The sequence below is a fragment of the Entelurus aequoreus genome, linkage group LG10 (genome assembly GCF_033978785.1).
Source record: "Entelurus aequoreus isolate RoL-2023_Sb linkage group LG10, RoL_Eaeq_v1.1, whole genome shotgun sequence".
Taxonomy (NCBI): domain Eukaryota; kingdom Metazoa; phylum Chordata; class Actinopteri; order Syngnathiformes; family Syngnathidae; genus Entelurus; species Entelurus aequoreus.
In genome coordinates this window covers 36,537,105-36,563,917 of record NC_084740.1, presented here as the reverse complement: position 1 = coordinate 36,563,917, position 26,813 = coordinate 36,537,105, and the positions used below count along the sequence as shown (strand labels likewise).

The following is a 26,813-nucleotide window of genomic DNA, read 5'->3' as shown; positions in this document are numbered from 1 at the left end:
AACTGAGAATTCAGTAACTTGCCCAATGATACTTCAGACTGACAGACTGGAGGATCAAACTCACAACCATTAGGTTCGGTGGAGACCACTCTACCACATTAGTCACAGTGGCAAAAACTTAGCTGCACTTCAAAATCTTGTAAAAAGTATTTTATAAAAAGTGGAAAGAGAAAACTAAACTATTTTAATATTTCTGTATGAATGTTACTTTACTCTCACCTCGTGTAGTACTAAATAAGTCAATTATATAATAATTCCTAGTTTGTCACACCCCTTTAGGGTTACAAGATGGACGACCTGTTGACCTCCTACATCAGTCAGATGCTCACCACCATGAACAAGCAGCGATCAGGGCGAGGTCTCAACAAGTGAACTTCTTACTGGCAGGAGGCCGCAGAACTCATCCGCCTCTTACGCCCTATTGGCCACTACTGCAGCTGGGGGAGGACCTTCAGCGACCAGTTGTGGTGGATGAGTCGTGGCGCATCTGCCAGTTCGGAAGTGTCCACTCTCCCCGGGGGGAATTCGGTCAGAAGCAGTAGTTATGACAGCGACGACCCCGGCGAAGGTCCCAGCAACTACTACAACCTTTACCAGGACGAGCTGTCTAGTGAGGATGACTACCTCTAAAACTGATGCAACAGGGTTCTCCTAATGACCTTTTGACCCAACTTCTCATATTCAATAAACAGCCAAAAGTGTTTTTCGGAAGTTAGACAATTTTAGTTAAAAAAAACAAAAACACCTGAGCTAGTTCTGCTTCTTTTTATAAGAAAAGTATCACAACACTTCTGCTGTAGGTCACTACAAAATGTGTTGTGCTGCTGCAATTGCAACTTAATTTCTTAGCATCCTTTGTAATTTTCGTATGTGTATGTATATTCCCTCTCGGTAAGTACAAATGCATAAGATGCAGTTGAAAATTATGGTTTTGTTGATTACTGTTGGTACATTTTTTTTGTTTTAAAATGCTGAAGTTGTAACTCATGTTCAGATGTGTTTTCTAGGATGTTTGGACCCAGACAGATATTTGTTGCATTTCAGTGTAGATGTTAAGTTAACTGTAGGTATCACGTTATTGAGGATGTCAAGTTGTTTAGTTTGCTTGGCTTTGTTTTGATCCGATTTAACAAGAGAGTAAGAGGTTGCATAGTGCCAAACTTTCCATGTGAGGCCTTTGTATTGTCTTCTCCGTGTGCATTGTTAGGTGCTTGTTCCTGCATAACTAGTTGAATTTACATTATTTGTACAATATTAAACTTAATTTAACTGATGAATGATTTATTCGTGTAACGTAGTAAATGAGACATGTTGTCATTTAAATTCTATGTTAGCTTAGTGTATTTTATATTGTATACAGTAAAGTAAAATATGTCCTAAAATACAGTATTTTCCTCAGATTAAAGTTGTTCAGAAATGCAGTGTGTTATCTTTGAATCAATTATAAATTGTTTAACAATTTTTGACTATGATACCTAGCCTTTGCTAACCGACACATTAACTTGTTACTCAAATTTAACTTTGCAGCAAGTTTGTATGTGGGTCACTGACATATGACATGCATATTTTTGTGTGTAACTGCATTATTTCAGTTAAATAACACAAGCCATGCCATGGTTAACTTTACTCTTTAAAATTGATTTAGTTTGAATAAGGTTTCACTACATTCAAATATATTGGTGTATGTTTTGGCAGCTCAAATCCTTAAAATTATTATTACTGGTACTTAAAAAAGGACAGTATTTTAATCTAATGATATACGTTCATCCATCCATCCATTTTCTACCTTTTGTCCCTCACATTCTGATCAAAAATGAACAGCAAAAACTTTCTGATCCTTTAAATGGTCTCTTGTTCTTAATTTACCTGCTGAAATCATTGAGCTTTATGGCTGAGTTTGTAAAAGAGCTTTATCATTGTATGAATAAAGAGCCTCTAAAGTTTGTACACTTTCATGTAGGAATGCACAGTCAATTTTTTGTCAAGACCAATACCATATCTACCTTTTTTTAAATGTACATTTAACTCCATGTAGTTTGTCTACACCTTTCTTTTGGGGCAACGTATTTAACAGTGCATGCGTCTTCATAGGCTTTCAAATCACCATCATAGCATTTCAGGTGGCTGATACAGTTTGATGTGTTGAGGTCTGTTTTTTCCCCTCCACGCAGAATGTTTGCGGACCATTTGGTGCAAATAGCAGGCAAAATGTGTTTTTCTGAAACAGTGAAGTCGTCCACCACCATATTTTGCAGTGAGCTCAGGGGACGTTTACGACAGCCTGTTTACAACACAAGTAGGAAAAAAAATAGCACTTAATTTTCTCACCCTAGTCAGCCTAACCCACCTAGACCACAATACCTGTACATGTGATCTCACCTCATTGGACCATTTTTAATAAATCAGTTGTTTTTTTTATCGGAATGATGTCATAATTCTTCATATTGGTCTATTAATTATTAAACTATTATTGTGTAACAAAATTCATAAGTGACAGGTATAAACTTATTAACAAAAACTAATACAAGTGTGCAAATGGAAGCCTATCTAATTTGTTGTAAGTCAGGTAGCACAACTGGAAGGAATGATAGTTTAATGTCTAAATCTTGTAAATGTTTATAAGTTTTAGTAATATTTTTCTAAATACATTTTAAATGCCACAGTCAAGTAAAGAAAAATCAGCACGACTGTGAGCAACTAAGCGCTTTATAGGACCTTTTTGTTATTGACATGTCTGTCACAAATACAGCAACTGAAAATGCCACAAAACATTGTCCCAGCAACCACATTTTGTTTTAATAACAGTTGACAATGGCAGAACAGTTCAGTACAACTGCAATCAGAATTTAGAATCCAGACTTTTCCACGATGTACCAATATTGTCATTCAGCATTTGAACAAAACAGCAAAAATGGGCCGATTTTTCCATTTTTGCTCAATACAGTCAAATAATTTTGGGTTTGTAATCATTTAAAACATGCAGAGCCGCATGCGCTGTAAAATAAAGAAATGGATTAGATTTATATAGCGCTTTTTTCTAGTGACTCAAAAGCGTGTTGCACTGAGAACCCATCATTCATTCTGTTCACATTCACACAGTGATGGTGGTAATCTGCTTTCTTAGCCACAGATGCCCAGGGGTAGACTGACCACCACCAAACATTCATACACCAGTGTGGGGGACACTGGGAGCAAGGTGGGTGAAGTGTCTTGCCCCAGGACACGCCACTGACTAGGATGGCGAAAGCTGGATTCGTACCAGAAACCCTTAAGTTTCTGGACCGCTGTTCTAGCAACTGAGCCACACAGTTAAATATAACACATTTAAGAGAGCTGTTCACTTTAAGCAGTATATGGCAAAACATCTCTGAATGTAAAGCTTTTATGCATCTTCTCTACGCTGTATTTAGCTCTTCCTTAACGGGAAGAAAAAACATTCCGGCTATAAAGATAACTGAGAAATGCATTCCTAACGAAAACTATTATACTGAAATTAAACTCTTGGGTCTACTTGCTGTTTCTTGTGGCTAAAATTAAGACATGTATTCCTAACAGAAACTATTATACTGAAATAAAATTCCTGGTCTACTTGCGGTTCTTTGTGGCTAATTTCAATACTGAAATAAAATTCCTGGTCTACTTGCAGTTCCCTGTGGCTAATTTCAATAAACTAACTTCCATTTTTGCACACATTACCCATTCACAACTGGTTGTGAATCTATAATTAATTGCACTTACTTTTTCACTTCCTTCTTCATGTCCAGCACTGCAGACACATCCCCAAACATCTCACAGAATTCACTCCAAATAAAAGGTTGAGACACGTTTAACGGTTGACTTCAGTTGGGACAACACAAAAGAAACGTCACCGAAGATGCTGTGTTCACTGCCAACAGAAAAAGCTTGTTGGACTTCATTCCCAAACATTTGGCACTCACCTAGCAGCAAACTGAAATCAGAATACGTTTTTACAAATATGGCCTCCACAAATTCAGTTGAATACAAAGTCCACAACCACAGATACCTTTTGGAGATTCTCGTGGTACATTCATTCCGTCAGTCAATCCATCTGCCATCAACAAATCACACAATAATTAAAATTCTCAGAGCACCTGTACATCTGAAAAAGAAAAGTAGAGGTCCAACTGGGAAGGTCTTGTCTGTTTTAACTTCTTCTGGAGCACAGTTCCACTTTATATCATCAGCTTTGACTCTCTCTGAGTCTCACTTTCATTGTCCATGTGACGCAGCTGGTGAATGTTTGGTTTCGTCCACTGTGAGATATCATTGTCTTGTGGCTGAGCTCACCATTAAAAAAGTTCAAGCATGTCAGAGCAGCTAATGTGGACAAGGTAGTGGGATTAATGAGCTCGGAAGTCTTTGGACCGTCCCACTTGGTATTTAAGTGCATGACGTTGGGCTCAGCAGCTGGAGGCAGTCATCTGAAAGGTGAAAGGTGTTTAAAAAAAAAAAAAAAAAGCCCACACTGCTGCATTTCTCCACTGCTTTAGTGGCAAAATATCAGAAACATCTCTGGACAAGTTAGACTGTGCTTAGGATTTCAGTTAAAATAAAAATATAACATAATGATAACTATTATGTGCATTTCTGTCACTCCTCTGTGATGGTGGGCAGGTGGGGGTTAGTGTGTAAAGTGGGCGTGCTGTGCTGTTCGGGCTGAACGTTGACACCAGAGATGGACCAGACATCGCTGAGCTCTGCAAATGTCAAACAGGTGACAGTGTAATAGGCAAACGTTATGATCTGTAGCTGCACATATTAAATACACATGAATTGATTGCGCACTATATGAAAATTATCTATTGTTTATGAATGTTTTCTAAAGGAGACACTGAAGCTTGTAGCAGTTTTAAAGAGCTCGTACAGGGTGCCTGAGGGTTCTTGACATGCAAGAGGGGTCATGCAGGGTGTGATGGGTTGAAAACCAAGGGTACGGTGATGAGGGCAGCAGCAGGCGTGCCTGAGTGGAAGGGGCTCCAGTGAACACAGATGACCTCCGAGGAGCCTAACACACACACACACACACAACACATCGAAAATGCAACCACATAAACACAACAACACATGATCACTGCATGGAACTGACAACATGAAGAGAGGGAGCATGTTCTCATACCAGTCCTAAACTTGCTGTATGGTCCATTCTCATGAGTCTGACGGCTGCCTGACAGGAAGGGCAGGCCTCTCTCTCTCCACCTGTGTCACACACACACCCACACACACACACACACACACACACACACACACACACACACACACACACACACACACACACACACACACACACACACACACACACACACACACACACACACACACGCAATATAATGAAATTCCATCTTCAGCAGCCTCAATAACTGAACCTCACACAGTCACAACATTCGAATTAGAATGAGCAAAGATGTTTGTGTGTGTGTATACGCACCAATGGAAAATAAAAATGGAGATGATGAGTATTGCAGAAACAGCATCAGTTAGGATCCACATCAGAGTATATTCCTCAGGGGTCTAGTGAGAAAGTGAGAAAGAAAGATTAAATCTGTGAAGTGTGAATATGAATATTGTTTTTTCATTCAGGCACTGTGACACCACACACTAACTATAATAACTCATTTGAATTGACACAGTGATGTCACATTTATGCAACCCAAAGTTCCGTTTTTTTCCCCACACACTGTAAATCACAATGGATACAAGTAAATTGCTGAACATTTTTTGTAGCATAGTATACATACAATGAAAGTAAAGTGTTCACCATGAGGAAGAGAGGCTTGTCAATGTTGGACAGGATGTGGATGGAGTTGGTGGTAAGAGACTGAGCTCCAGCACACCAGGCCAGAGTGTAGAGCCATGGCTGGCTGATCACATACAGGTTAGTGCTGATATTCACAGAGCGGTATTTGCTATGGAGAGAAAATTAGAGGGACAAGGTGAGCGGCAAGCAGGGGTGATCTTCAAAGACTTGTCTTTCTTGAAAAGAGAGGAAGTATGAAGGCTTTCTTCTCCGGGCATATTTACATAACATGGTACACTTGCACAATCAAATAATATGGAATACAAGAACTGTATTCAATGTGATGTCAATCAATCAAAACTGAATGTTATCTCTGTAAAGTGTAGGTATTCCTGCATCTGTGCCTACTGTGTGTACCTGATCTGCTCCTGTGACATGCTGCTGTAGTGCAGATTTAGAGTAGTAATGTGACCATCTAACAGCTCCTGAATGGACAATCTTTGTCCAGAAGTCTGCTGCAGCTCCGGGTCCACAGCCTGGACAAGCTCCCTGTCCTGAGATGGAAGCCACAGCACCTACACACCCATATGCATGAATGATACATCATGTCCAAAACACACAACCAAGATGTCACAACCTTTAAAAAGTGTTACTTGCTATAGCAATTCAACATAAACAGAATACAAACCATGCAAGTAATTTACTGCATGCACTCATTGTTTGAAAACAAACATTCAGTAAACTAACTGCAGGGTTTCCCGTAGATTGCAAGATGCCTGTGGTGTGTGGTCACAATGACATCATATAATTTGCTAAAATATTATTTTCTTTAAAAAGGCTAAAATATGTATACATTTAAAACAAGTCTGTGTTATTACTAATTAGTAATAACATATATTTCTATATTATATCGTTTTGCCATATTTTCAATTGTTGTTGCTTATTGCATGTACTTTGTTGAGAATTTTTGAAGTGTCGAGAAACTTTTAGTGACTTTTTCTTTATTAAAAATGACGAGCAACAAATCTAGCATCTTTTTCTGGCATTAATATAGAAAGTACTCGTGTTTTGCTTCTGTCTCTCGATGTCCACAACGAAATAGGCGAGCTGCAGCGAGCATGACAATACACTTGTTTTACGCTGCTGCTCCAGTTGGACTTTCTCTCCTAACTGTCCTCTTAATATTTGCACATTTTGTAGATGGTTGTCCACGGGTACATCTGGGATACTTTAAAGTTGCATTCACTTCGCAGACACGATGACTACGTTTCAGACAATTGCGTGTGTCTTGTTCACATCACATCCGGTTTTGGCAGCGCTGTTTTCGGTGATCAAAGTCTTTATTCAGCAGCCAAATTTTCGGTGCATCACTTGTCAATAGTGCGCAAACAATAGGTTATATATATCCATTCATACTGTAACGACCTGCTTTTATGCTTGTGTGGTTTTGATTTGATGTTCATATTTCCCATGATTGCAAACACATCGTCCAGGCCTGAAAGCGGAGTGGCAGAGAATGAGGAAGTGTTGCTGTGTGTCCGGGGAAGCACGGCGACATAAGTGTTTGCAAGGAAGGTAAAACCTCTTGGAATTGGACCGGTTGTTATCATATAATTGGCAATAAAAGTTTAAAAAAGTGTCGGACTGTGTGTGACTTTTTCTGGAGGCTAAAATACAGTATATTGTTTTAATTTGTTTTCACGTAAAAACCCTTATTTTCAAGGTGTGGCGGCTATGATTTTTCCGTGGCAGGCCGCCACCATCAAATACTTTAAGGGGAAGCCCTGAACTGTACAATCACCTGAGATGAGTTGATGTGGTCCAGTACCACCTGCAGTGTGGTGTTGATGTATGAGTGACAGTATGGATGACCAAAAGGTGGTCTGCGAAGGTCAAACAGCACTTGTCTGCCACTTCGAGCTGCTACCTCCAGAAACTGTGCCAGGGAGGGAATGGACTGGTTCTTGGCTTGGTTGCGATCCACCTTGGTTAAAGAAGACACTGTTCCAAATGGGTCCCTCTATGTAAGAGAAAGAAAAAGAGAGTGTGTGTGTATGAAAGTAGATTATTTTGCTTGTATGAAAGATTCTTTGGAAGTTGACACTTAATAAAAAAAGAGTTGTTAAGGTGTGTGAGTTGCTCTTACAGATAAGAACCAGTCTCCAGCATTCAGCTGCTGAAGCTCTGCCCAGGTGAACATGGAGGCATTAAAGTATGTTCGGTTTGGGAAAACCTCTGCGATGTTCGTGGTTCTCCTCAAAGTAGAGTCATGCATCAGGAAGGGAACACCGTCATAACTAGAGAGGAAAGAAGATTTGCCCTTTGACTAAAAGAGGAGACTGTAGGCTATGATAATTAAGGGAGTGCATAAATGACGTCTTCAAATGAGCACTCTACAAACACGTCATTCCTACTCAGCCAGCCTCAGCAATAGCATGGAACCAAAGGTAACACAGGATCCTGCTGTGTTGCTAATCCTTCTGTTTTCAGGCAGTAAAATGGTCTGTTAGCCCATCAGGAGTCTGCTCATGGGAGGACTGAGGGTTAACTGGATTAACAGGGCAGTAATCACTTTAGCACTGTGGATAGCACGCTAACATTAAGGCTCAATGCATCCGTTCAGTCAACACTGACTGCTTTGCTGTTAATTTTAGCTGCTTAACGATATGTGCTGCTGATCCAAATTGTACCCAATAATAAACATTGCACCATGATGGAAGAGAAACACACACACATTGAGGACTACCTAATGGTAACATCAGTCTCTAGTCCGTCTCCTCCAGCTTCCACCGCCTTCTCAAAGGACATCAGCGTGTTCTCTGGGGCCAGCTGCACATGATGTACCAATGGAAGCATATTGAACATTGATACATGGACGTGCATCTTTGCCTCACTCTTGTCAGGTCTTACCATCGGTGCTCCTCGGTGACCAATGAGCATTGGGGCGGCTCCCAGCGTTCCTGAGTCTTTAATGCAGGGAGAGTACATTCCTAGAGGGACCAGGTAGAGGGAGAAAAGCCCGGACAGGTAGGCACCCAAAACTGCCACCTGACGCGCTGTTGTAACAAAAACATACAAAGTTGCTTGCATATATGACGTATATCAACTGATTGAGATGTAACAGTATTGTAAATATTGCAATATTTTGGTTTAAAAATGCTAGCATTATTCTTCTTCTCTGTTTAGAGGAATAAGTTTTTCTCAGGAGGGTGTACAACCACTACATAACTGAGTATGTGTTTATCAGCCAACTGACCAATTTCTCGTCCACAGTTGTTAGACCACGAGTCCCATTATGGTGGCGATATATGGGGCAGGGTGTTATAATAATAATAATAATGATGGATTAGATTTATATAGCGCTTTTCTAGACACTCAAAGCGCTTCACAGAGAAGTGAGAACCCATCATTCATTTTTACAACTCATTCATTCATCATTCATTCTCCGGTGTGAGCGGCACCGGGGGCAAGGGTGAAGTGTCCTGCCCAAGGACACAACGGCAGCGATTTTTGGATGGTAAGAGGCGGGGAGCGAACCTGCAACCCTCAGGTTTCTGGCAAGGCCGCTCTACCCATTACGCCATGCCGCCCCATATCATGTGGTCTGCAGTCTGCTCCTCTACACAACACTCACAGGCCGCAATGGAAGTCTTGTTCCAATTGTGCAATTTTGGGCGGAGGAGGCTAACAACAGTTCGAGGGCTGTTAAGCCAGCCCAAAGCGGGCCTGGGAAAACATATACCCTGTGGTGATATGCTGACCTCTGGGATGAAAGCATGGCGTCTGGAAGAGTTTTCTTGCCACTCCACATTCCATTTGTAATCTGCCCAGTTTGCTACATAGGACCTTTACTGGTTAAGGTTGTTTAGCATTTCAAGTGCAGCAGAGTCTTCATTTAAGTTGCCTATGTCCTCTTAAAATGAGGAGACAGGAGTCGGTCATGCAGAAGATGCACAGGCTCCAGAGCTCGGTCAGCTAGAGACAGTGTGGCTCTCTTACGATGAAGCTCAGATGGTTGGATACCTGCTAATACAAATTGTCCATTGGTGTGGGACACAGGCACTCAGTGCAAAAGGTTAATTGGCTTATCTACGAGACGAGTGTAAGCACTACCACACCAAGCAGGTGCGCAGTACTCTGCGGCAGAGTGGACCAAAGCAAGGGTGACTGTGCGAAGTGTCATACCGCCAGCGCCCCAGCTTGGCCCAGCCAGTCGCCACAGAAGCCCAACGCATGTTAGCGTTTTGCGCAGTGACTCCAGGTGTCGGCGAAATGTGAGTGCCCTGTCCAACTTAATGCTGAGGTATGTTGGTTCGGCAGAAAAAGTTGTGACAGTGATATTAAGCTTATGTGGTGCCTCCCTGTTGTACAGGTGGAAGGCTGCCGTCACAGTTTTGGTTATACTGATTTTCAACTTCAATTTCTGGTAACAAGTAGATAGAGCAGCCGTGTCCTGGTTAAGAGAACCCTCTAATGCCTGCCAGTTTCTTGCAGAATTAATATTTGCCAAGTCATCTGGATATGCAAATTTTTCAGCCATTGTTGCTAGCAGATTGTGTAAATAGATGTTGAATAAGAGGGGGGCCAGGACTGATCCCTGTGGGACGCCATTTCTCAGGCGTCGCAACCTGCTTTTTGGGCCATCACCGGTGGTGAGGGTAAAACTGCGGTTTCGAACGAGCTCTTTGACCAAACAAACCATGTGCCTGTCTGGGAGTAGGCGCGAAAGCTTGCCGGTAAGGCCATGGAGCCATACGGTATCATAGGCTGCTGTGAGATCAATAAACACAGCACCTGCCTTTTTCTTGGCTGAGAAGCTGTCCTCATTTTCTTGAGTCAGGAGAGTAACTTGGTCAATGGTTGGTCTTCCACATCGAAATCTAGTTTGTTCCCGAGGAAGCAGGGTATCAATAATACATTTGGCACATGCGTAGATTAGCCTCTCAAAGATCTTGAAGGGGATACACAAAATTGGATATGGGTCTACAACTCTTTGGATCCTGTGGTGGCTTAATCGGTTTTGGGATGGCGACCAGTAATGGTCTTGTCCAGATTTTTGGAAGCTTCAGTGTGCGCATGCAGGAAGATAGAAACTTGTTTAGCCGGGACTTTAGGGTAGCTGTGGCATGGATTAACAGCTCTGGGCAAATTTAGTCAGGGCCCGGACCTTTTCCAGACTTCAGCAGATGGAAGGGCACTGGCGAACTCCTCTGGAGTAAAGTCTACGGAGATTGTCTGGCCAGGGGGTCTAGGAATCCTCCAGAGATCAGTCACCTCCTTGTACACAAGTCTGGCTGATTCTGGCATAGACGATGCGATTGTCTGGACCTGCCTGTCAGGTTATTAACAGTGTTCAATGCCAGCCGGCTTGAGTACGTAAAGTCAATAGTATTGACAGCCTCTAACCAATGCGCTTTTTGCTTTTCATCAAACCGATCATGCCGTGGTTGATACTTTGCCCTGCGGTGCCTGGACAAAAGCCTGGTAGAGGTACTCGCAGTCCGCATCCCAGTATGGTCTGTAGTTTTTTCTACAACAGCGTTGGATTTTTCTACAACAGCGTTGGATTGATTAATTTGCTGCTGTTAACAAGGTGGAACAAAAGTCCTGGTATGCCTCGTCAACACAGCTAGTTTCAAGAGATGGGAGGTCCTACGCAAGCTTGTTTGTGATGAGGTCATACAGTTCTTAGTTGGCCTTGTGAAAGTTCCAATGCTTATACGGCTTGCTTGGTACTGGGACCAACGTTCTTGAGGCCGTAATGAGTGACAATTGATGTTAGGATTTTGGAAACTTTTTCTAAAACACGTCTGCCCAAGTGCCAGTAGTTTTGACCAGTGCTCGCAAGAGCCAAGTCTGGATTGGTTACGGGGTTTCAACGACCAGAGAAGAGGGTAGGTGCATCCTTGGGGTTGTGTAATAAAAGAAGGGTGCTCTTGGTTGCTCAGTCAACCAAGCATTCTCCATCTGGACTGGTGGAATTGTAACCCCAATCTCTATGATGGCAGTTGAAGTTACCTGCATAAAGATTGATTGATGTTACTCGCGTAGCCGGTGGCTTGTATACATTAATATTTTTTACACTATCAATGTCCACACAAAACCACTTAATTGCTGATTCACTGGGAGATGATCTGCAAGGGTCCAATTTAGCTTTTTGTGGACAAACGCAGCAATGTTATGCGTCCTGCTCAGGACCGATAAAGGCTAGAGTGAAATTTGGTATCACGAGCCGGTCTGCATTTGTGCAAAAAGTTTCCTGAAGGAGAATAACGAGAGCCTTGTGTCTGGTGGCCAATTGGCTGATAACTTAGATCTTGCTTGACCCTCAATGTTAAGCTGCAATATGTTGGCCAATGCTAGCCTGCAGACAACAACTTTAGGTTTATCACCTCTCTGCTTCCGGGGCCGAGGGTCTATTCTATTACCAACCAGAAAGCACCTACAATGTTTCATCTTTAGCCTGGAGTTCTGTGTAGAATATCCAGTTACCAGAGCTCGCCAACGCGGAGGCAGATGAAGTGAGCTCCAATAATGGCGTTGTATTTGACGATATCAAACGAGAAATTGGAGTACTCCCGTCAATGTAGTTTATTTAAAGCACTATTAAAATGGGCTGGTCTGAAAAGTAAAATACATTTCCCATGATCCCTTGCGCTGCACGGCAAGCAGAGCAATGAACCTCCTGCAAAGTTTAGGATGGCACGTTTTGGTTTTACAATGAACACAAAAACGATAGAGGAGAAAACATGATGTTGGAGTCTCTCGTTGGTCTGTTGAATGAGCAGACAAGCAGTTATTTCCTTTTAACATAAATACTCATCTTAGAGCGCGGACATGCGAAACAACGAGAATACGAGTGATATGAGAAGCCACTTGAAGAACAATAACCCAAAAAAATGTCTTAATGTGAAACCAAGAAGCCAGTGAGGTCACACATTAACTTGTGAGGTATTTACATAATTAGTTAATTATATTAATTAAAATATTTATTAGTTAATTACGTTAAATTGTCAGTTAACCTTCTGAGAATCAGCATTCTCCTAACAAATACATAAATGGCCACTGCAGAAGACGATGCTACTCAGAAAGTTACATTTTGAAAGACACTTAACTGAACATTATTGTTTTGCACTTGCAAATACATTCAACTAAAGTTAATTGAAACACTTTATGTTCTTGCATTATTCTTTGCACTTAAAATACTTGTTTGTCGTAATAAATATGATTAGAACATATGACCATTATGTTTGTGTTTATTTACAGTAAACATTCCTGACACTTCATTTTACACACTATAATATTTTTACCAAGCTTTTATTTTTTTCTCACAATACCACAATAATATTGTACCTTGGCCTTAATACCGTGACGATATCATACCATGAGATTGATATCGTTACATCCCTTCTGAATGACAAATCTTTTTTCCCCACATTTCTGAAGAACTACTGTTGACATATGAAAGCCTTGCATGGCTACAGTGTTACAAAGTTTACCGTAGATTAGTTACCTCTGTTGTTCATGCGGAAGAAGTGCAAAGCTATCGGCCAGGAGATGATGGCCATCAGTGAAACTGCAGCTACATGTAGGACAGGTGCTGTCACCTTCAAAAGAAGCAGGGAGCACAACCAGACACATGAGAGGAAGGTGAGGGATGGCCTGTCATGTCAGTTTATTATCAATATGTTTATTTTAGCAAACCTGCAGGGAAAGAAGGAGAGTTTTCCATTCTTTGCTCCAAAGGTCAGACAAGATGGCCGTGGCAATTGCAGAGAACACCAACGTCACTAGGATGCCGGTCTGACACAAAATAGGGCGACAAAGCAAGCGTTAATTAGACTTTCAACAAGTAAACATGTACAGGTAATGTATGACTACTGACTTCTTCATTAAGGGTTTGTACCTTGTGGCTCCAGTGAAGGTATAACCTTTGACCCTCAGACAACAGACACACAGCCAACACCTGTGACAGTGTCAATGGTTATTTTACAATCTTTGAAAAGGCAGAATGCGCAGAAGAGTAAGTTAATGTTTATGTGCAGTAAATGTACAGTGCATACCAGTAATAGTGCAATGTATGTGAAGAGTGCAGCAGCCACAACCAGCAAGACTAAAGACCAGGGGAACCAGAAGCCCAAAGTGCCAAAGTTGAACCTAAGGAAGCACAAGGTCTAACAATTAAAACCTTTAGCGTTCCTAATTAGTGAATCTATTACATTAAACGGCATGCATTATATGGTAAAAAGTAGGGATTCTACATAAATATTTAAATAATTCCACATGCTGTGAGTGTTGTGAATATGATGACCCACCAGTCAAAGTCATTGTAGTCATTTTGAGCTTCAATCCAGAAATAAAGAAACACTAAAGACAAAAAAAAGGTGAGGATCAGGAGGCCAAAGCTCCCACACTCCACCTGTAACATATGCACACACAATGTATCACTTATTGCATATTGGTGATGTTTTTCCTCATGTAGAATTAATCAATACTTGAACATTGAAACTTGCAAAGTGACATAACAGACCCTACAGCTTGCAGATAATTGTGTGTGTACCTTGCTGCAGCAGCACTCTCCCGGCTGGGCCCGAGCTCTCTGATATCGTCTCCATTGGCAACCATAAAGGCCAGCCAGACAGGAAACGAAGGGCTGGTGTTCATACCTGCAAACAGTCAGTAAAAATATCAAGTTAGTCACAGCACAACCACAATGTATTCAACCAAGTTTGGCATCATTTACCTTTGCAGCAGCTGCCGCCGCACCACCTTTAATTTCCCCAGCTTCAGTCTGGTCCCAGACAGTCCTCAATCGCAGCCCAGCATCATAGAGACACAGCAAAGGAAAAAGAGGGCACACAAAGGATAGGATAAAGGCAGAGGACACTTCACTTGCGCCACACGATTTCCAACTGTAAAGCAAGTAAAAAAAAGAAAGAAAAAAAAAGATTAATACTGAATGTTTTGCTCATTGATTAAGTGATTGGTTAATTTAAGCAGCATCGTGTGGATGTAATCATGTGTGGATGATATCAATAACTCAATACAAAAACAACAATGTCCTAATAGACAAACAACGCTATAAACATGTCAACATCACAACAGCTTTGAAGCATTTGATGTATTTGGCTGAGGACAATCCTACAGTCTGTGACCTAAAAAAACACTAAGCTTCTTTATGTACTTCCTTCAATGTCAATTCTGCAGCAGGTGCAATGAATATATTCAGGTCCAAAAGCTGTGTAACTTAAATTAACTCCCTTTGCCACAATATAAATATGCTAATTAAAAATGCAACATGCATACATGTACACATGTAATTTCAGGAGGCTTTGAGTTGATGACTGAATTAAAAAATGCAGTTAAATGTAATGTTTCATTGTGTAACACAATTCATTTTGCTACCATACATTATTATACAGTATATTACTATGTTAACGTGTCATCAGCAGAGGGGGAAGAAGGCTGGAAGTCATTTTGAGAGTACATTTGAAAGAGAAACAGGTTGAGTCCAGTCATCTCACGCTGCCATGGCAACTGTGACATCACATATGTTAATATAACCGCTAGCAGGAGAGTAAGGGGGGCAAAGGAAAAAAGCAGTTGATGGAAGGATAAAATGGGAGCGGAAGAGTCATAAAAACTGCTATGAACATGAGATAAAACTCAATTAGTTCTGCAGAGAACGTCCTCTCTCTCCCTCTCATAAACACACTCACACACTTGAAAGTGAGGCATAAACATGGAAGCAAGGGGCGCAGGAAAGGTAGAAAGAACTAACTAACTCAAAGTCAAAAAGAGGGAGAGGACAAAAAGAAAGACACCACAGACATGGCTGACTTGATGTAAATGTCCCCAACTTTGGATGAACAATTATCACACTAATAAACAGCGACAATACACAACATCAGTTCAGTTCAGTTCAGTTTATTTCGAACATGCATACGATACAATGTAATGCATCACACAATTCCTGTTGTTTCATTACAGCACGTCCGAAAATGAGTAGGAAGAAGCAGAGCTAGGCATGTTAGCATCAACACTCCACATGTCAAGCTGTGATGGACCTAGACCTGGACCAATATTCGATTAGTCAATTAGCCTAATTATAAATGAAAATTAACTCGATAAGTTTGCCAGCCTCTATAAATCGTTGTGAGCATGTGTTGTTATGGGCTGCAAGAGACTTAGACTTAGACTTAGACAAACTTTAATGATCCACAAGGGAAATTGTTCAACACAGTAGCTCAGTTACAATGATGGAAAGGACAATGCAGGTATAAATAGACTAATATAGCTATAAAAAAATTAAACATATATACGAATATATACATAATATGTGTACAGAGTAATTTATATACAGATATATTATATTATGTATATAACATATATACAATATAAACCAATGACCATGTACAATATTACAGTATATACAGTCTATATGACAGCAGCAGCATAACATGGAGAGTAGGTCCAGCAGGAAATAAAAAATAGACATTATAAACAAAGAGAAGTAGCTAACATGTCAGGTGTCAGGTAATAGGCAGATGTCATCTATTGCTGTATGGCGAGTGATTATACAGCTGGATGGAGTGTGGAATGAAGGAGTTCTTGAGGCAGAGCGGTCACTCTTTGCAGCAGTTGCGGGCGTTTGTACTACATGCACATAAACGGTAGTAATGATAACCGCTGTAAAACTTCAGACGGTCAGTAATACAGTTAGGGCTGGGCGAAATATCGAATATACTCGATATATCGCGGGTTTGTCTCTGTGCGATATAGAAAATGACTATATTGTGATATTTAAGTATGCGATCTCACGCAGTTGCTTTTACCTGCGGGCATTACACTACAGGCGTTTCTCACTCTTTCTTGTCTCTCCTTCTCACAGAGACATAAAACAAGCGCACCTTCTAACATACGTTTCATACTGTCGCGCGTGCAACGTCATACGCCCTCGCCCAGCAGACAGGTAGCGGCATGGGTAACGTTAGCTGTGATGCTAGCGGTGCGAGTGGTAATACAAGAGAAAGAAGGTGCGAATCTGGTAACAAATGAAGGAAGAATGAATTCCCAAGAAAAACAGCACGGGGTCCATCGTCTGGCGGTGGTTTGGCTTCAAGCGGCAAGATGTTGAACAGACAACCGTAATATGTCAAGTATGCGGCAAAAGCGTTGCTACAAAAAGTAGCAGCACTGCTAATGTGTAGCATCATTTGAAAAGTCACCCGCTAGAGAATGAAGAGTGCTTGAAACTCCACATGTCAACATCTCCGGCCGGTGCCATACCAACAAATTGCCCAAGCCACTATTTCCAGATCAACACCGTATGAAACAAATAGTCAACAACAGAAGGAGATAACGTCCGCAGGAACCTACCACGTAGCGAAAAACATACACTATTTGATTTGCTATTATGCAGCTCATTTTTATTTGACAGTTATTGAAATATATTGTGTGACATCATGCACAAAAGTGCACTTTATTTGTTTTAAACTACTGTAGTGGCGTTCTGTACAAAAAGTGCACTTTAATTTAATGTTGTTTTGATATGTCATCTTAGTGACATCATGCACAAAAGTGCACTAATAGCTTGTATTAAAATGTCGTACAACCTTGCACTTTGTTTTGAAATTACATGAATGTTTGTGCCACAGCTTATTAACTGTTTAATAAATACAGTTTTGGTCAATTGACTTAGTTGTGATTTCCCTCTCTGCATGAAAGTTTAAAATTAGCATATATTAATGCAGTATGAACAAGAATGTTTTAATGTAGACACATACAATCATCATACTGCTGTGATTATATGCATCAAGTGTTAATTGAAGGCTAAGGCAAAATATAAAGATATATATCGTGTCATGGCCTAAAAATATCGAGATATTAATAAGAGGCCATATCGCCCAGCCCTACTTACAATCCATCCATCCATCCATTTACTACCGCTTGTCCCTTTCGGGGTCGCGGGGGGTTGCTGGAGACTATCTCAGCTGCATTCGGGCTGACGGCGGCGTACACTTTGGACAAGTCGCCACCTATTACAATATTAAATTAAAATGATCAAAAAACTGTAATTAATAACTGCACTTTGATAAAACTATGGACAGACTAGCGTTAGCTTGCTAGCTAGCTTAATCGCTAACATAAAAACAAGACACAATAACGTCTTTGTCCATTAAAAAACATATTTCCACAATCTAAACATGTATAAACACATTACTGTCTGAACAACTAAGATATAGTATTCACATTGAACATAAAAGCTGTGCTGCCTTAACACAAAATGTTCGTTATACAGTATTGCTTGTAATCCGACATGTGACTTCTTCCCGTAAGTGAAAAACAGTGGTGGTCAACCAAGCAAAGATAGCCGTTGTGCAGCAAGCAGCGTGCAAACTATCTGAGTACGCAAGAGGCTTAAATATTCCTGCTAAAAGCAGATCTGAGCAAAAAATCTAACTATACAATGGAATAGATCACTATACTTTATCAAAAATCAGACTTAAAAAGGAAACACTAAACATTAAAAGTATATCAAACAAACCTTTAACAAAGTGATCACTGCAAACTCACGCATTCTTCGACTCTGCTCCCTTAGACTGGAGTGCATGCTACTTTTCTCTTATTCATTTTGCAAAATCTTTCAGTCTCCCACCCTTTTTGATTAGCTCTCAAAGAACTCTGAGGAAAGGTTAATCTTTTTCATGATTTGAACAGTTTGTACAGCCGAAAACAACGCAATCATAGGGCATTTTTCTTTGAGAAAGGCTAAATGGCGCCTAGTACCCATTGAGAACTGACGCTGGCTTGAACATCACACGTATTCAATGAGCTGGATATGTAACGTCATATGCAAACCAGCAATACTCGAGAGTTTCGTAGACGGTGATGTTTTTAACAGAAAGTGAACTAGCTTCCGTAAGTAAGGCTGAAACGACGCGTCGACATAGTCGACGTCATCGGTTATGTAAATACGTCGACGCCGTTTTTGTGCGTCGACGCGTCGCTAATTTACGTCACACTACCGTCATGGCGGAGCGCAAAGCAGACTGTGCGAGCGAGGGGAAAAACGCACACCAAAAGTCGTCAAAAGTGTGGGAGTATTTCAATACACAGCCTAATAATGTTGTTGTATGCACACTGTGTCGAGCGGAAATGGCCTATCATAGCAGCACAACGGCTATGAACGAACATTTGAAAAGAAAACCATCAACCATCAACTAGTCAATCGTCCGCGTTAGCATACGTTGTCATCATTACACAAAAACATGAATGTGTCATTTGTATCTACTAGGGGTGTAACGGTATGTGTTTTGTATTGAACTGTTTCGGTACGGGGCTTTCGGTTCGGTACGGGGGTGTACCGAACGAGTTTCTAAGCTAAAGCTAACTTTAGCTGCTAAAGTCTTAACAAGTTGCTTTGCTTCTCTGCCTCTGTCTCAGCACGCAGCATTGTCCCACCCATACAACCATCTGATTGGTACACACGCAGCATTGTCCCACCCACACAACCATCTGATTGGTACACACGAAGCATTATCAGCCAATCAGCAGTGCGTATTCATAGCGCATGTAGTCAGCGCTTCAGCGTCGAGCAGATAGGTGTTTAGCAAGTGAGCATCAGGCAGCGGACTCTCCCCAAATGATAATAAACACCTCCCAGTCAACTACTAGTAACATCACTATGAGCCCGTTGACCTACTAGAAACTTAAACTGCAGCTCAGCTCGCTCGCAGTCCTGGTTTGAGGTGAAGGCTAATTACCTCTCAGTTCCAGCCACATCGACCCCTTCTGAGCGCCTATTTTCAGCTGCTGGGAATATTGTAAACAAGAAAAGAAGCAAAGCAAGTAGACATGCTAACCTTTCTTCATTACAACTGTTAGTCACTCACTGGAATGAGTAGAATTGGTTATTGTGTACTGTGTTGGACTGGATGTTTATTTTGCACATTTTAAAAGCAATACTTAATGTTTACAGTGCTCCAGAATATTTAGATTGGCACTTTTTTGTATTGGATGTTTATCTTTATTTTTGCACATTTTAGCAAATAAGCAATACTTTCACTTTTGTTGAAATGTTTACACTGTTGTTACAGAATATTTCATTTTGCACTTTTTTGTATTAATGGATTAGATTTATATAGCGCTTTTCTAGACACTCAAAGCGCTTCACAGAGAAGTGAGAACCCATCATTCATTTTTACAACTCATTCATTCATCATTCATTCTCCGGTGTGAGCGGCACCGGGGGCAAGGGTGAAGTGTCCTGCCCAAGGACACAACGGCAGCGATTTTTGGATGGTAAGAGGCGGGGAGCCTCTTAACATCACCTCACTTGGATGTTTATCTTTATTTTTGCACATTTTAAAGCAAAATAAGCAATACTTTTACTTTTGAAATGCTTATACTATTGCAGAATATTAAGATTTGCACTTGATGTTGACTTTTATATTTGCACATTAAAAAGCAAATAAGCTACTTTTAATTTTGTTAAATGTTAAAAGTTTTAAATGTTTACATTGTTACAGAATATTTTGTCATGTTGTTGTCAATGTTGACTGAGTGGCCATACTTTTTTTTTGTAAATAAACGCCATGCCTTTTGAAAAAACTGGCCTACTTTAATTTTTTCATCTTCATTTTAAATAAAATAAAATAGAAAATAATCGGTAAAAGGAAAAATAATCTATAGATGAATCGAAAAAATAATCTATAGATTAACCGATTAATCGAAAAAATAATCTATAGATCAATCGATAGAAAAATAATCGTTAGCTGCAGCCTTATCCGTAAGTGAAACAAATGATAACCTATTTTGTATTTCTTTTTAAAAAATTAATAAAATGTTTACAATTGAAAATGGAAGCTAAACACGTATAAACACACAAATACCAAAAAAAAATTTTTATGAAAAAAGACTCATATTTAATGTTTTCTCTGCTATGCTCCAAAGACATACACCTGGGGATAGGTTGATTGGCAACACTAAATTGGCCCTAGTGTGTGAATGTGAGTGTGAATGTCTATCTATGTTGGCCCTGCGATGAGGTGGCGACTTGTCCAGGGTGTACGCCACCTTCCGCCCAATTGCAGCTGAGATAGGCTCCAGCACCCCCCGCAACCCCGAAAGGGACAAGCGGTAGAAAATGGATGGATGGATGGATTTTCTCTGCTAAGAAAATATATTGTGTTTGTATTTATTTTAGCTATTAAAAAAAGAAAGTACAACTTACTAAAAGATTTTAGTGTGGGTATAAGTACTTTTTGAGCACATTCCACAATACCGTATTATAAACTGTGATAATTCTTGTCACAATAACTTTATTTAGCCATATTATTTATTGTTTTGGTTGTGTATATTTGAGGGCCCAACAGCCCCTTCTTAAAGGCCTACTGAAACCCACTACTACCGACCACGCAGTCTGATAGTTTATATATCAATGATGAAATCTTAACATTGCAACACATGCCAATACGGCCGGGTTAACTTATAAAGTGCAATTTTAAATTTCCCGCGAAACTTCCGGCTGAAAACGTCTATGTATGATGACGTATGTGCGTGACGTAAATGGTTGAAACGGAAGTATTCGGACCCATTGTATCCAATACAAAAAGCTCTGTTTTCATCGCAAAATTCCACAGTATTCTGGACATTTGTGTTGGTGAATCTTTTGCAATTTGTTTAATGAACAATGAAGACTGCAAAGAAGAAAGCTGTAGGTGGGATCGGTGTATTAGCGGCGGACTACAGCAACACAACCAGGAGGACTTTGAGATGGATAGCAGATGCGCTATCCGATGCTAGCCGCCGACCGCATCTATGATCGGGTGAAGTCATTCGTCGCTCCGTGGATCGCTGGAACGCAGGTGAACACGGGTGTTGATGAGCAGATGAGGGCTGGCTGGCGTAGGTGGAGCGCTAATGTTTTTATCATAGCTCTGACGAGGTCCCGTAGCTAAGTTAGCTTCAATGGCGTCGTTAGCAACAGCATTGTTAAGCTTCGCCAGGCTGGAAAGCATTAACCGTGTAGTTACATGTCCATGGTTTAATAGTATTGTTGATTTTCTGTCTATCCTTCCAGTCAGGGGTTTATTTATTTTGTTTCTATCTGCATTTAAGCCCGATGCTATCACGTTAGCTCCGTAGCTAAAGAGCTTCGCCGATGTATTGTCGTGGAGATAAAAGTCACTGTGAATGTCCATTTCGCGTTCTCGACTCTCATTTTCAAGAGGATATAGCAGGGGTGGGCAATTAATTTTTACCGGGGGCCGCATGAGCAACCTGAGCACTGCTGGAGGGCCACACGACAATATTTCAATTAAATTTTGCTCAAATTATTTTTGGTATATACCGTAAGATAAATAATAATAATAATAATATTTTCATTTAACCTAACTTATCTTATACAAAAGCAGATGGCTTTTGATGGTTTTATTTTTAACACTTTCTTACACAACACTTCCTGATGTATAATTTCAATTTCTGTCACTTTATCCTGCATCCTCTTTGTTGTGAACGTAACACGCCTGTACGGTGATTGGCGAAGAAGGAGGAAGCGTTGCTGTTGCGGAAATGAGGAGTGAGGATAGACTTGCGTGTGGAAAGAACGAGATGAGTTGAGCTGTGTTAGTATAGGTTGCTCAATAAAAGTTTAAAAAGAGCATCAGACTTGGTGTGCACTTCTTCTGGACGCTACAATTGGTGTCAGAAGTGGGATGAAATGCCTCCCAGTTCGTCTTTCCATCAAACCTGGGAGTATTCATTGAGGGCGGAATTCCCCCATGCCAAGCAGCGTGCGCTGCACCTGTAGAAGCTGCCTCTCTCCTTCCTCCCTCTCTCTCTCTCCTGTGACGCTGCCTCTCTCCTTCCACCCTCTCTCTCTCTTTGCGGCGAGCTCCTCACGTCCAGGATTCACACAGACATCTGCAGTGCTGCCGCGGCACCTTAAGTCCCCACTCAATGTTCCATCTTGACAAAGTCGCCAGGAAACATCGTGGCACGTACCTCCCGATGACGTAGCAGGCTGAGCACACAAGCAGCGCAGTATGCACAAAGTTTTACTTCTGACACCAATTGTAGCGTCCAGAAGAAGTGCACACCAAGTCTGACGCTCTTTTTAAACTTTTATTGAGCAACCTATACTAACACAGCTCAACTTATCTCGTTCCTTCCACACGCACGTCTATCCTCACTCCTCATTTCCGCAACTCAACAACACAACATCAACTTCAGCAGGTCATTACACTATATTCTTTAAACACAGCAACATGTGCTGTCCATGTCTTGTTGGAAACACGCCATTCGTCATCAACTTTTCTTTTTTTAGCGTCTCGGGGATAACCGGGCATCACTTGTTGCTGTGCGCCTTCATTTACAGGTTGTACACGGACATACGCCCATAAATAACACTTTTCAAAATAAAAGCAGCACAGTTGTATTGCACGCACGACATCGATGTTTTTTTAAATTTATTTTGTAATTTGTGATTGCCGCTGCGCGCACGAGCATACGTCCACACGGAAGTAATACAAATAACGCTTTTCAAAACAAAAGCAGCACCGTTGTATTGCACACTCGAAATAGATACTTTTTAAAATGTATTTTGTAATTTATGATTGGCCTCACGCGGGCCGGACAGGGACGTACAAAGGGCCGGATGCGGCCCGCGGGCCGCAGAATGCCCAGGTCTGAGATATAGTACCCGGGGTGGTTTAAAATACAAATCCGTGATCCACAATAGAAAAAGGAGAAAGTGTGGAATCCAATGAACCCTTGTACCTAAGTTACGGTCAGAGCGAAAAAAGATACGTCCTGCACTGCACTCTAGTCCTTCACTCTTACGTTCCTCATCCACGAATCTTTCATCCTCGCTCAAATTAATGGGGTAATCGTCGCTTTTTCGGTCCGAATCGCTCTCGCTGCTGGTGTAAACAATGGGGAAATGTGAGGAGCCCTTCAACCTGTGACGTCACGCTACTTCCGGTACAGGCAAGGCTTTTTTTATCAGTGACCAAAACTTTATCGTCGATGTTCTCTACTAAATCCTTTCAGCAAAAATATGGCAATATCGTGAAATGATCAAGTATGACACATAGAATGGATCTGCTATCCCCGTTTAAATTAAAAAAAAATAATTTCAGTAGGCCTTTAACAGATAGAGAACCTATTTTTTATTTTTGGTTGGTATTTTTATTCAAGTGCAAAATGTTGCTATTTATTATTTATTTTTGTTTTATTTAACTGAATATTTAAAAGTTTACATTCCAATTACAATGTTAAAATATACAAAAAATACAAGTGCATTGCATTCGAAAGGGTATACTTGCACTACTATTATTTATTTAGTGGTTAATTTGGTCTCAAAATAATGTTGAAGATAATATCATTACAATTTGTTGGGTCAATATATCGTCAAGCAAAATTTGTCATCGGCCAGGGCCTAAATGGACCATCTGACCGTGGAGAGCGCTTTGCGGTTCCATTTCTCCTGTCAGGAGTCCAGACCTTATCAAACAAGTCTGGCTTAAAGTAGGTCAGCGGCCAGTGTGACAGGAAGTGACACATTTTTCAGGACACGGAGCTCCTGAGGTGCGATTACTGAAGTAGATATTTGAAAGGGTACAGAAACAGAGGACAGCAACACAAGTGAAGAGGTGGACAAGATACTGGATTAAACAATATACCGTACAAAAGTGTCAAATATGACCTTTTACCCTTAATACTGTCCATCTGTTTAATTTCTCCACATCGCTCCATCACTCTCTCAGCTAATTGTATTAGGGCATGTCTTTGTCTACCTGTCAATCCCACCATGTCACTTCAGCAGCTTGACATGAGACTACAATAAAACTCAAATAGGTTGTTGGACCAGTCATTAATTTGTTTTTAATCGACCACGATTAGCAACCATAACATTGACACAATTTGGAAGAAGAGTCCACTGCTCTGAGATGAATAACACATTTGTAGTTAAGTACATGGTCTACAATATTCAGAGACGTTGTATAGATGTTGACAGGCATCTATATGCTTCTGTATTTATTGGATTGTTATTACTAATTCATAAAAAACAAAGTATACAGCATAACACAAGGGCATAATACAAGTACATTCATTTGATTCAAATGCTGTTGTGGTCACACAAGCAGGAGACAGGACACATTACACAATGCTCCTCTTTGTGCGGACCAATCAGCTGTCAGCGTGGACGCTCGTCACACTACAACAAGTGTCCAGCCATCGATTAGCTACACATCATTTCATCACACGGCTCACACCCGTGACACAAGTATAACACACACAATGTCACTCTAAAATTGCAATTCAATAGGTACAATATCTAATTAATGAGCTGCAGCCAAAAGTCTGTCTTTAAAATAATGCTCTGATTGACACTGTTTATGCTTTTGATTACTCTCATTATGCAACAGCTTAACAAAAGTCAACGGGGAAGAAAAAAAAAAAATCACACATTAAAGTCATTTGACATATTTAAGAATATTTTACTAACTAACATGTTTGGTCAGCATATAATACAAACAGAGACACAGACATAATAATGCACGTCTGGGATGTCCAAAGTGCAGCCCGGAGGACCATTTTTATCCCACATCTTGTTTTTTATTAGCCCTGTGATTGCTAGCGGGGAGGAGGCGACAGTGAGGGTGTGCACGAGCGCGGCTGTCATGGAACGGGTTGACAGGAAGTGACGTAAGCTTCGCGCACTGCGTTGACTTCTGTCAACTTGTTTTTGCGGCGAATGGCTACTACAAACCCCGTTTCCATATGAGTTGGGAAATTGTGTTAGATGTAAATATAAACGGAATACAATGATTTGCAAATCATTTTCAACCCATATTCAGTTGAATATGCTACATAGACAACATATTTGATGTTCAAACTGATAAACATTTTATTTTTTGCAAATAATCATTAACTTTAGAATTTGATGCCAGCAACACGTGACAAAGAAGTTGGGAAAGGTGGCAATAAATACTGATAAAGTTGAGGAATGCTCATCAAACACTTATTTGGAACATCCCACAGGTGAACAGGCAAATTGGGAACAGGTGGGTGCCATGATTGGGTATACAAGTAGATTCCATGAAATGCTCAGTCATTCACAAACAAGGATGGGGCGAGGGTCACCACTTTGTCAACAAATGCATGAGCAAATTGTTGAACAGTTTAAGAAAAACCTTTCTCAACCAGCTATTGCAAGGAATTTAGGGATTTCACCATCTACGGTCCGTAATATCATCAAAGGGTTCAGAGAATCTGGAGAAATCACTGCACGTAAGCAGCTAAGCCTGTGACTTTCGATCGCTCAGGCTGTACTGCATCAACAAGCGACATCAGTGTGTAAAGGATATCACCACCTGGGCTCAGGAACACTTCAGAAACCCACTGTCAGTAACTACAGTTGGTCACTACATCTGTAAGTGCAAGTTAAAACTCTCCTATGCAAGGCGAAAACCATTTATCAACAACACCCAGAAACGCCGTCGGCTTCGATGGGCCTGAGCTCATCTAAGATGGACTGATACAAAGTGGAAAAGTGTTCTGTGGTCTGACGAGTCCACATTTCAAATTGCTTTTGGAAACTGTGGACGTCGTGTCCTCCGGACCAAAGAGGAAAAGAACCATCCGGATTGTTATAGTCGCAAAGTTGAAAAGCCAGCATCTGTGATGGTATGGGGGTGTATTAGTGCCCAAGACATGGGTAACTTACACATCTGTGAAGGCACCATTAATGCTGAAAGGTACATACAGGTTTTGGAGCAACATATGTTGCCATCCAAGCAACGTTACCATGGACCCCCCTGCTTTTTCAGCAAGACAATGCCAAGCCACGTGTTACATCAACGTGGCTTCATAGTTAAAGAGTGCGGGTACTAGACTGGCCTGCCTGTAGTCCAGACCTGTCTCCCATTGAAAATGTGTGGCGCATTATGAAGCCTAAAATACCACAACGGAGGCCCCCGGACTGTTGAACAACTTAAGCTGTACATCAAGCAAGAATGGGAAATAATTCCATCCGAGAAGCTTAAAAAAT

The 26,813-nt window shown here is 40.9% G+C and overlaps 2 protein-coding genes across 10 annotated transcripts in view; one reads left to right on the top strand and one right to left on the bottom strand.

Moving 5' to 3' along the window:
- myo7aa (myosin VIIAa) overlaps positions 1-2,400 on the top strand; it is a 28,405-nt gene extending 26,005 nt beyond the window's left edge. For all 9 annotated transcript variants that reach the window (XM_062060680.1, XM_062060678.1, XM_062060679.1 and 6 more), the window contains one exon: positions 280-2,400. In XM_062060680.1, coding sequence (XP_061916664.1) covers positions 280-372 — 93 coding nt within the window. In that variant the 3' untranslated portion in view covers positions 373-2,400. The remainder of the gene's footprint in view (positions 1-279) is intronic.
- A 374-nt stretch (positions 2,401-2,774) lies between these two features.
- The window catches only part of gdpd4a (glycerophosphodiester phosphodiesterase domain containing 4a), a 57,376-nt gene continuing 33,337 nt past the window's right edge, over positions 2,775-26,813 (bottom strand). Inside the window, exons 4-19 of the mRNA XM_062061879.1 lie at positions 14,499-14,562; positions 14,316-14,421; positions 14,071-14,174; positions 13,819-13,912; positions 13,662-13,721; positions 13,460-13,558; positions 13,269-13,362; positions 8,666-8,811; positions 8,502-8,584; positions 7,902-8,052; positions 7,557-7,775; positions 6,173-6,330; positions 5,777-5,924; positions 5,447-5,529; positions 5,138-5,217; positions 2,775-4,718 (exon numbers count right to left, since the gene is read on the bottom strand). Coding sequence (XP_061917863.1) covers positions 4,612-4,718; positions 5,138-5,217; positions 5,447-5,529; positions 5,777-5,924; positions 6,173-6,330; positions 7,557-7,775; positions 7,902-8,052; positions 8,502-8,584; positions 8,666-8,811; positions 13,269-13,362; positions 13,460-13,558; positions 13,662-13,721; positions 13,819-13,912; positions 14,071-14,174; positions 14,316-14,421; positions 14,499-14,562 — 1,796 coding nt within the window. The 3' untranslated portion in view covers positions 2,775-4,611. The remainder of the gene's footprint in view (positions 4,719-5,137; positions 5,218-5,446; positions 5,530-5,776; positions 5,925-6,172; positions 6,331-7,556; positions 7,776-7,901; positions 8,053-8,501; positions 8,585-8,665; positions 8,812-13,268; positions 13,363-13,459; positions 13,559-13,661; positions 13,722-13,818; positions 13,913-14,070; positions 14,175-14,315; positions 14,422-14,498; positions 14,563-26,813) is intronic.